Source organism: Typopeltis vanoorti, chromosome 9 (assembly GCF_054136105.1).
Source record: "Typopeltis vanoorti isolate ZY-2024b chromosome 9, IOZ_Tvanoo_1.0, whole genome shotgun sequence".
NCBI classification, from domain to species: Eukaryota; Metazoa; Arthropoda; class Arachnida; order Uropygi; family Thelyphonidae; genus Typopeltis; species Typopeltis vanoorti.
Window position 1 is genome coordinate 8,289,828 of NC_143557.1, and position 12,055 is coordinate 8,301,882.

The window sequence follows — 12,055 nt, forward strand, 5'->3', positions numbered from 1 at the left end:
AACAGAAAATTTGGTGGAAGTCTCCATGGTCCAGAATTGATCTTTAATTGTTCCATGCAGCATAATTTAAGTAGAACTGTATTATGATCTGAGATATTGATTTCAAGATGTTTTATCTGAATTATCCTGTTTATAAGAGAAGAAGAAATATAAATTCTATCAAGGACCAATACCTTGATTCATGTACTTGTAAGCTTGGAGATTAGGATTGCGAACCTTCCATATGTGTGTACTAGTTGAGCATTGTCAAGACATATTTTTAACTGTATACATCCAACTTTTCCACTTGTGGGGTGTCTCCTATTTTGTCAAATTTTATTGAAAATATTTTTCAATAAAACACCAGTCTCCAGCTGAAATTTCTGGAAGAATTTTTGTCTGACTGTTCCATTGGATGGAGCATAACCATTTATAAACCTTATTACACATCCATAGTATTTTCACTCTATTGTCAAGATTTTCCCTTCTGCCTCCCTTTGGATATTACACAATGACCCAGGTGGGGACAAGAATAAGAACTCCTACTCCTGCCCTGTTAAATCTTCCAAATCTCTAATAAGAAATAAGTGGATATCTATCTGTTAAAGTTTTTATATCTGCAGAAGTATGTTTCTTGGAGAACAAAAACTTCATATTATGGCATAGCATAAATTTCCATATAGTTTCTTATTTAACTTGCTTATGAAATCCTCATATATTTAATGAGACAATGCAGAAAGGAGATGATATGATTAGTGAAGTGTCATTGGTAAGTCTATAACTTCTAGATTTTGGATGAATCTGATGAGGTCTTCAATCTGTGAAGGAGCAAATGTATAGCCTGCTTCGTGTAAATAGTTTTTTTGGATTACTCTCCATTATTTCGATTTCATGCCTATCATTCTTGATATGGAAGTTAGTCATTTTGTTTTCATATAAATGATAATCGTACTGAGAAATCTTTGAATCAGTAAACTTCATTATTTTTTCTCTAATTGTATCTCTTGCTTTCCCTTTATTAGCATGAGATGGTTCCTCATAGTCCATAAACTCCCCTGAGCCTGAGGATGATCTATTTGATGATCTCTATTTGATGATCCACAACCTTATCATCTTTATGTTTTTTATTATTTCTTCTTCTTCTTTTAGATTTAGTTCCTTTTTTTTTTTTTTAATTCATCTTTTCTTTTTGATGATATTGTCTGCATATTAAGTACTTTTGTTTGCCTTACTTGCTTTTCTGTTTCTTCTCTGGTTCCTCCTTGTATAATAGTTTCATTTGTTTGCATTTCATCTTGTATCTGTTCAGTTGTTACACTAGGTTGATTTTTGGTTATTTCAACTAATGTTCCATCCATATTTGACTACGAAAGTGGCTCCTGCAGTTCTGGAATTTTGGGGATCTTTTCTGGCTGATTTGGTCACGCATTTTTTTGTGATTTTACCAAGTATAGTTTGTTTGAAAGTGCTGTCTTTACTAGGCTGAATTGGAAGATTTGAGAACTCTTCTTTATGTCTCTCTGATATATATGCTGTTCTAACTGGCTCTACTGGTGCTTCCACACTTTCAGTGAAAATTCTGAAAGGACAGGTGATAACATGATGTTCAGATCATTTGCATTTCTTACAGGGTTTGAGACACTGATTAGCAATATGGCTGATCTCCACACAGTTGAAACATTTAGCTTTGGGGCAGTTGCCTCCCAAGTGATCGTATGAACTACAACACAGGCATTGCCTCTGTATTCTTCGACAGTTCAGCATAACTCGATTTGTAAAATTTGGTATGGGCATCTTCATATCCATTGTGAATGCGACCTCACCAGAAAACCAGCTTGGATCTTCACCTAATATACCTTTTCATATGTTGCTGATTTTACCCTATTTTGAGATTGTCTAGATAAGAATCTGGTTACTGTTCTCTCTCTCTCTATATATATATTATATATTACATTACATTAGAAATCTCCCAATTTTTATTGTTTTTACCTGGCTTCTGACCATTACCGGAATTACTGTGCTATCTTGAAATGCAAAACTCTGTAATAGTCTCTCTTGTTTCCGCATTTTGATCCTTATTGAATTCATATCAGTAGGAGCCAGACCACAAGCCTAAATTGATGCAGATATATATTTCTCATATACAAGTAATTAAAAGGTGTATGACCTTATTATTAAAATATGCTGGATCAGAGAAGGTATAGAAAGTTCTTCCACTTGATTAGAAATTAAATTAAACTTGCCAAGAAATTATATATTTTCTTGCACTTGAATAAAAGATTAAACAATATACTTGCATTAGCTCACGCTAGTGGTCGCCGATACTTTATAGTTTACTATATTCGGCAAAAACTCTCTGATTACAATCTTTGAGTTTCTTATTCGGTTTTAAAACAATGTGGGATTTAATATCCCCTTAATTTAAATAATGTTTATATTGCCAAAATGAAGCTTATTAGCTCTTTATATTTAAGTAAATTAAACAATATAATTTCTTACCAAGTTTAATTTAATTTCAAACTAATTAGAAAGACTTTCTATAACAACCAATTTTGGCAATGATAAGCGGAACTTTAACATGGAGAAGTAAATGGTTCCCTTGAGTAAGGCTTTGATCAGGCTGAAAATGGACTACTATGCACATATCTGGTCTTGTCATTTTCAATGAGATGATATCTTAGAGAAGCTTCAGAGAAGATTCACTAAGTCAGTGACACTGGAAGTCTGTTACATACCTTTGGCATTTTGGATATGAAGACAGATTGAGGGAGCACAATTTGCAGAACCTTGTGAACAGAAGATGGAGAGAGCTTATGATGGAGACATGAGGTGGTGAGGGGATTTATTATCATATTAACGTGGAAAAGATTTTTCATAGAGGGTGACAGGGATATAATAAGAGGCCATCCTTGGAAGCAATATGATGAGTGTATGATGAAGGGAGTGAAGAGCAAGTTCTTTACATGGTGTGCAGAATGCATTGCTTGGGAGTGCTGTGAATGCAGAAACTAAATGGGCATAAGGCAAAGTTTGATGATCTTCTTGTGTGAATGTGGATCTCCTGTGATGAGTGTTTGACTCCTTGGTGGTGTGATAATAATAATTAAAGTCATGTTAGTTCAGTGAGTAATCTTTATAGATGATTTTAACTTTATACATATGGACAGCTAGAAAGCAATGAATAAACATTTATGGAGGTGCTGAGGAATAGTTACTTTGAGTACAGTGTGACGGAGAGAGTTTCAACTCAAGGAACAAAATGTCAGCTATGCCAATAACATTAGACTACCACCACTAGTATTTTCACAGACAATCACGAACATCCATGCCCACATTGGAATTCGAACCCGCAGCCTTTTGGCTGGAGAGCGGATACACTAACCACGTGGGCAACCAGGCCAGCCTGGTTGGCCGAGTGGTTAGCATAAATATAATTCAACATTTTCAGGTGCTCAAAAGATAGTTATAGAAATTGCAGAGACAGATAATTCTTCAAAATTTTATATAGGTGTGGTGAAGTAAGAAGTAGATTTTTTGAATGGCAAGTGATGCTGAGTGGAATGTGTTCATGAATAATTAAAAACAGTATGTCAGATATTGCAATAATTAGAACAGACTTGCATAATTAGTCTTTTAACTTCATAGCATTTGTTGCAAGATACTGTAACTTTCTATAATATTACCTTACTGCACCTTAACAAAGCTCTTGCCATGCACAATAACTGTTTTTCTCCAGCAGAAAAATTGCATCTTTCCTCAGAAATAATGACATCTAGTCCTTTAAGAGAAGAAACCTAAATAAAATATATATAAAAAAAATACAAATTATCAAACGTGCCTTTTCAAATTTCTTACCTTGATAATTTTTCACTCTCAACAAGAACTGAATTCCTTTACTAAATGTGAGGTAAATACTATTGGTTTGAGGAGAGAATCTACTGCTCCTTTCTTCTCTGAGACACTGCATCTCCATAGAGAATCAGTTAATATTGACATGATCCCCATGTCATTCATTTTAAACCAATTACCGAGTGTATAATCCTTGAATGCATAGAGAAAATAGGCATCATGTGAGGCACCATGGTGCTGAACATTAAAACTGTTAGGAATCCTTCCCTCCAAAGCAAAGTCAAAGATATAAAATATAAAATGATATAATGATATTAAATGATATAAAATAAAACCAATGATATAAAACTCAAAGATGAAAAGACAAAAAATAAATATTACCAGAAACATAAAACAGTATTTATTCTTTTTAATAATGCACTACCAAAAAATGTGTAATAAGATAAATATAACCTTGTATCCAGAGAGTTTAGAATGATTGCCAGGATTATATAATATCTTCAGTTTCTTGATATGTACCCTCAAGGGATGTTCAGGTTACTATGAAGTTACTATATGATTAAGTTTACATTAATATTAACCTCCTATCAACAATTTTATTCGAAATCAATCTATTCTTTAATCGATCAATCTATTACTTATGAGCAGTCCAATACTGTCATATCTAACATTTCATGCTTGTAATGCATTTCCCACAGAATCAATCCACCTGGACCTTGGTCTTCCTTTTGGTCTCTTTCCTATCATCCTGGCATCAAACACCTGTTTTGCTAATCTTTCTTCACCCATTATATTTAACTGGCCATACCACCTTAGGTTAGCTCTGCTTACACATTCTCACATTCTTGAATGCTAATAATATCAAGTTCCGTTATAGATGATGTGATCACATCATCCAATCAAAATCCAATCACATCAATGGCAGAATCATTTTTAATGTGATTCTGCCATTGATGTGATCGGTTAACTCCCCTAATTTTTCTCAGAACTCTCATATCTCTGGTCTCTAGTCTTTGATCAAGTGCTTTATTTCTAACCCAACTCTCAGATCCATAACTTAAAACTGGTTTAAGCACTGTCTTGTATACTGCTAGTTTGTAAAATATTGTTTTGGCTAATTTCTCTGTTATTCCATATAAATTTATTTATATAAATTTACATGGAATAAGATGGTACCCACCATACCAGCTTTGCTTATTCTGTTGTCTATTTCCAGATTGAACCTGCCGTTGTCACTGAAAACTGTGCTTAAATAGCTGAAATATTTTACTTGCTCTATAGGATCTCCATTCAGAATGCAGCTGAAGTTTTCTATGCTCCTGCCTATTTTCATGTTTTGGTCTTTTTATGGCTGATTTTCATGCCAAATTTGTTACAGCTGTTATTCAATTTAGTTGGTGAATCCTGAAGACTTGCACTAGATGTGTCTAGGAGTACAACATCATCTGCATATAGCAAAGCTAAGTTCAACAGATTCCAATTCTAATATGAGGCTCGATGCCACTTTCTTTCATAATGTGATCCATATAGATGATGAATAAGAGTGGAGACAATGTGCATCCTTGTCTTACCTGTGATTTTACATCGGACCATGTTTCTGTATTTCCTTCAATTCCAACTGCTGACTGACAACTTAAATATAGACTACATATTGCTATGCATAATGTTCCATTCATCCCATATAATTGCAGTGTTTTGAAAAGCTTTTCTCTGGGCACCTTGTCATGTGCCTTTTCAAGATCTACAAAATTTAAATACAAATCCTTCTCATATTCCCTTGATTTCTCAACTATTTGTCTTAAAATCTGATCTCTTGACAACCTCCATTTGGTCTGAACCCAGCTTGTTCTTCAAGTTTCTCTTCCACAATCTTTCTCAACTTCTTTTCAAGTATGCTTGCATAAATCTTGCTTGGAACATTTAATAGAGAAATTCTCTGTAATTCTCACATTGTTTTATTCCCTTTTTTATGATGAGTACTATGAGAGCGCTACTCCAATCACTGGGAATTCGACCTTTTGACCAAGCCCTCCGAATTATGCAGTGTATCCATTGCAAAAGATTTGAATATTATCTACCATAGCAGCCTTTCTACATTTCAAGTTTTTGATAGCTTTTTCTGCCAAGTATTGATATTGATACTCCATTTTGCATTCTTGAAAATTTTCTAGTATGGTTCTGTCGCTGTTTCATTTGTTTAACAGTCTTCCAAAGTAATTACTCCAGATGTCTAGGATATCCTTATCTTCAGTTTTCATGTCATCTTTATCATCTTTGTTTCATTTTACAGTACTCTTTCCTCTATTAGGGGCTGGCTCTAGGCTTAGGCACTGGATTAGGGGTGCAATGGGTTTGGGGCACCAGCATCGTAAAAAAAAAAAGTAAGAGTATTAAAGAGGGCCAGAGAGGCGAAGCATTGGTGGTATGAGCAGTATCTCCTCCCCCCCCTAATGCTCTATACACACTTTTTTGGTAATAACTATAAAGAGCTTTTAACAAAATAATTTTATGATGCCTGTCTTGTCTTACAATGCATTGATAAAACTGGCCTAGGGGCATCACATACCCTTGAGCCAGCACTGCCTCTATTTCTAAGCTTTTTCAATAGTCTCTGGAACATTATTGTTTAGCTACTTTTACACACAGATTAGCTCTCTCACTTTGTTCTCTGTATTCTTTTGGAGCATCTGCAGCTTTATTTTCTAGGAACTTTTGAAATGCCTTCTTCTTTTCCAGGACTGCTTTAATTTGTGTCCACCATGATGTTCTTATTTTCCTATCCTTGCAGACATCACCACATGCCTCCCTAGCTGAATCAATCCATGTCTTTTTCAGAGTTTGCCACTGAGACTCCAAGGTTTGGTTCTTGTTTTCAATTTGTTTAATTTTTTCTTCAATAATGTTTGTATGTCGAGTCTACAGTTTACTTGTAAAAGCTGCTCAACTTTAATTCTTTTTAAAACTTTCTTATATACTGTTCTTTTCAATGTGATATGCATTTTTATCCTGCTTAGTACTAATTAATGGTCACTTCTAATTTCAAATCCTCTGTGCACTCTGATATCCTGAACGAGCATAAAGATATCACTGTCAATGAGGCTTTTCTTATTTCCTATCTCTTCTCTTCATGTGAACTTATGCATATCTTTATGTTGAAACGTGGTGTTAGTAGTGTCTAGTTTGTCTTCTGAACAGAAATCTAGTAAATACTTACCATTATTATTAGCTTTGCCCTTTTCTCCAAATTTTTTCAAAATGTTCCTGTATGTTTGGTGGGATTCATTTCCTACTCTGCTGTCAGATCTCCAACACGGATCCCTTTTTCCATTTTCTTTATGTCAGCTGTCTGTTGTAATGACTCAAAAAATTCCTCCACATTTTCCTTGGAAGAATCTTCTGTAGGATCATAGACACAAATATGTTTTACTGTCCATTTTCCCATAATTCTACTTGAAAGTGCCTTCCAATCAAAATGTTTATTTGTTTGGTATTATTATTATTTGACACCTCCAGGGAGTCCAAAGACTCATCGAGGGAGAGTGTGCCTACAGCATCAAACGATTGGTCCCCTTCCAACTACTAACCATGCTAAAACTTACTTAACTGAGCCATTAGTAGCAGAGGCTCTACCAATCGACCAAGAATACCATCGTTACTCCTTCCTTTTCTTGATCATTGTTACCTGAAAATAACACTGAATATAACATCCTATACTTATTGTTTAGTAGGATCTCACCTGTTTTTGTCTTCTCTCTCTCTCTCTCTCTATATATATATATATATATATTTACATCCAGGAGAAATTATTATTACGTCACACCGCCAAGGAATCCAAAGACTCATCGAGGTAGGACACCTACTCTATAACTCTCCATCTCCCCCACTCAATCCACCAACTACAGTGAACTGCATCATCTATACCAATGCCATATACTGCCCACTACCACCACTAGTATATTCACTGACAATCACAAACATCCATGCCCATGGCAGGATTCAAACACACAGCCTTTTGGCTAGAGAGCACATATGATAACCAGGCTGGCTGATTGGAAACATCTTGCTAGACACACTCAGAACAACTCTTTACTGCTACATCAATTTGGAGAATGCTTGTAACTACACTACCACATATAACAAGTGATTCTATAACTTTGTATCTGTGCATACAAATGGCCATTCACTGTAGGAGAATAGTACTATTTGTGGCTTGCTGAATTCAGGTTTCAGTTATAAGTGTGCAAAGGAAATTCATCCAAGAATATGGACATGATCCATCTGTATAATAAAACATAGCGATATAGTATAACTACAGTTTATGGAAACATTTTGGTTTGTGGAAATAGTAGCAAAGTTGTGGGTTGAATGAAAACAATATTGAGAATCTTTTATCATAGTGGAGATAGTGCATGAAAATAAGTAATTCGTGTTAAGAGAGTATCTTTACTAATAATGGTTTTGAAGTTTGCACTATTAAGATTCACTGGATATTTCTGTATGATTGATGTGGCTTTTCGATACAAATTTATAGTGTCTTATAGCTAATTGTACTTGTATCCATAATGGAAGCTGCCAGATCTAACAAGTTGTCATCCAGCCTGTCACCATTTAAAGAGTTAAAGAGGGTTTGTGGAATTGATTAACTCAGTTAAAAGTTTATTTTTCACTTGGTTAGACTATAATAAATTTAGTTTAATCCTTTATCCAAGTGTGAGCAAACAAAGTTTGTGCCTGAAAGTATCTTCAGGACTGGGGTAAGGTGGTACAACACTAGGCAACTCCTTGCAAAGGTGGAGCACGCTACCAATACTCCAATCTCAGTATCTGCTATAATGCAAAACACATCTCCTTGCGGATATGTATAATGTTATGCATTAAGGGAAGGGCCACTACCCAGACTAGTTTTGACCTTTATTGAGGTCTCTTCAGTGGGAGTCAGGCCCAAGTGGAGATACCAAGGCAGAAGCATTAGCAAGGTCATCTCCTCCTATAGGAGCTGCCAAACGGTGTGCCACCTTTTTATTAAATTACTCTGGATTTAGAGAAAGATGTTAAAAGTTTATTTTTCACTTGGTTAGACTATAACAAATTTAGTTTAATCCTTTATCCAAGTGTGTGCAAACAAAGTTTGTGCCTGAAAGTATCTTCAGGACTGGGGTAAAGTGGTACAACACTGGGCAACTCCTTGAATAATCATTATGAGACTTCAACTATGGCAGTAAACTGGGCAGAAGACACAGCATACAGTACTAAGGGAACTGAATTATTGGACTTCTTGAAGGACAACTACAGTAGCGAACAAATTAATATGAACAAGACGAATCTTTGTCAATTTTTTAGTTTGATTTTTGTTTCAGTTCACAAATAATTTTGGTTTTGGTTTTAATTCACTATTTTGGTTGAGTGCTCTGTGTTTTAACTGTCTCTACGATGGTTATTAATAGTGTTGCATGTTTTTAATAGTGAAAACAAGTTGACATTTGTAGTTTTATTCATTATGTGTAGCTATAAAATGGATACATCTCCAAGAAAGCATTCAAAAATATGTACTCTTTCTCAGCACATATCAATGGCTCAAACACAAATTGCCGATGAGTGTGGTGTTGGTTTGGATACTGTTAATGTGATTTTAAAGAGATGTAGGGAGACAAGTATCTTTTCTCATGACAGAAAAGGAAAATATGGACAAAAAAGGAAAACTACACTTACTCGAGATCATTTACTAGTTAGTAAAAGCAAAATGAGTCCAAGATTGTCTGCTGTAGACTTAAATAGAGACTTGGCAGTTAGTAGGATTAATGTTTCTGACATGACAGTCCATCGAAGATTGTTGGAAGCATACAAAGATTGGACTCTTGAGAAGTGGAAGGTCATATTTTCAGACGAGAGCCATTTCTTCGTCCAAGGAGAGTGAGTGCCCTATGTTCTCAAATCAGCAGCTGAGAAGATTTCTCCTGCTCACCTTCAACAAGCTCCTAAAAACTCAGCTAAAAAGATGTTGGGTTGTTTTATATATGACTATCCAGGATCACATATGCTTGTTGACCGTATGATGAAAAGGACCAATACATAAAAATATTGGAGAAAAGAGTTTTTTCAGAAAAACAAAGAACTCGTCATCTAACAGGATCTCGCTCTATGCCACACTTAAAAAAAAAAAGTGAAAGAGTTCCTCCAAAATCACAATATCCAATTGCTTCAGTGGCCAGGTAACTCTCCTGACACTAACCCAATAGAAAAGTTGTGGGCCATAGCGAAAAAGAGACTTGGAAAATTAAGTTGTGATATGAAGGATAACTTAATACAATCCACTATAAAAGTATGGTTTCAAGATGCAGAAATAAGGAAAATGTGTTCTATGTTGGTAGAGTCCATGCCTATTAGATAAAGTTCGAGTTTAATGAAGAGGGATAATAACCTACCTGTCTTTACTTGTCAATGTGCTCTTCAACATTCAAGTAATCCTCTGAGCTATTTTGCTAGCTCTTGCATCATCTCCTCTGAATTTCAAATATCTATCCACCATCACCCCCAGATCCCTAGCCTCATCAATTTCCTGTAATCTAGTACCATCAATATCATATGAATCTTTGAGATGAACAGATTACATATGTAATCTTTTCATCTCAAAGTGCATTACCTTACATTTTACAACATTAAATTGATGATCTTGTCCTTTGCCCACATTGCCAATTTACTTATATCATCCTGCAAGATATTTATATTACCTTTAACAACTATTGCTCTCCCCAGTTTTGCATCATCAGCAAATAACTGAATATCCACCTTTCAAATCTTCTGCTATATCATTAATATAGAAATTAAAGAATAGTGGTCCTGGTACAGGACCCTGAGGCACTCCATTAGTCACCCTTATTCGCCTTGATTATACTCCACTACACACCACCCTTCGATGTTTGTCTATTACTTACTTAATCCTCTTCACTCCACCTGGGAGCATAGATCATCTACCACCATTTTCCACCAGACTCTTTTTTTTTTTACTTCTGCTTTTATTTGGTTCCAATTTTTATTAATATTTGCTATTTCTTTCAGTATTGTTCTTTTCCATGTTTCTCTGAGCCTTCCCTGTCTTCTTTTACCCTGTAGGTTCCAATCTAGAGCCTGATTTACTATTATTTCATCATCTTTCCTCAACACATGCTCCAACCACCTCCATTTCCTTTCACGTATCTGTTGCAACATGGGTTTCTGGTTTGTTCTCTGCCATAGTACTTTGCATGATATTTGTTTCAGCCAATATATTCCCGGTGTCATTCTTAAACACTTGTTTAGGAAAACCTGGACATTTTTAACTATCTTTTTGTTTAACATCCATGTTTCTGATCCATATATTATTATTGCCTTTACATTTGAGTTAAATATTTTCATTTTAGTTTTTATAGACAAGTTCTTGTTTTTCCAGATATTTTTAAGTTTTTCAAAAGTTGAATAAGTCAGCTGTTTCCTTCTTTTTATATCTTCTGCAGTTCCTCCTTTTATTGATACTGTTGAACCAAGGTACATAAACAGTTTTACTACTTTAAGGCCTATCATATACGAGAGAGATAAACCAAGTGGTCCGACAGGGATGTCTCCTCTCAGCAACTCTTTTTAATATTTACTAAAATGCAATAATAATAAAATGGAATAAAAATTTACATCAGGGAATTAAACTCTCTCCTACAGTGAACTTAAACACTCTCCTTTTTGCCGATGACCAAATAATAATTACAAATTCTGAAGATAACTTACAAAGCTATTTTAGATCTAAATGAGATAGCCGAAGATTATGGTATGATAATATCAACAGAAAAATCAAAAACTATGGCCTTTAAAGGACAAGATCCAGCAAGAACTAAAATAGTAATAGATAACAAGATCTTAGAGCAGGTGAATCCATTTAACTACCTAGGATGTATGATCACAGATGAAAATGAAAAAGATATAAATATAAAAAATGGAGTGCTTAAGGGTCAAAGCTGTATAACTGAGAGGAGACCTCCACATAGCCTTTAAAGGAATGCGGAGAACCGACCAGGGCTTCTGACCTAATGTCCAATCATCACCTTCTCGTGGTGAGGATTGGACATTAGGCCTAGCATGGCTAGTTGGGTATCTACCTGGATACTGAACAAACCAGGATGGGCTGGCAATTTGGGATTTAGCCGACCAAATTGTATTCTTATTGATTAAACCAAAATAAAAATGATGGTACAACATGACA

General features: G+C 35.0%; 1 protein-coding gene across 4 annotated transcripts in view; it reads right to left on the bottom strand.

Annotated features, from left to right (window-relative positions):
• LOC150102874 (ATP-binding cassette sub-family C member 5-like) overlaps positions 1-12,055 on the bottom strand; it is a 1,133,802-nt gene that overhangs the window by 132,491 nt on the left and 989,256 nt on the right. For all 4 annotated transcript variants that reach the window (XM_090397917.1, XM_090397915.1, XM_090397916.1 and 1 more), the window contains one exon: positions 3,663-3,773. In XM_090397917.1, the coding sequence (XP_090254043.1) occupies positions 3,663-3,773 (111 nt within the window). The remainder of the gene's footprint in view (positions 1-3,662; positions 3,774-12,055) is intronic.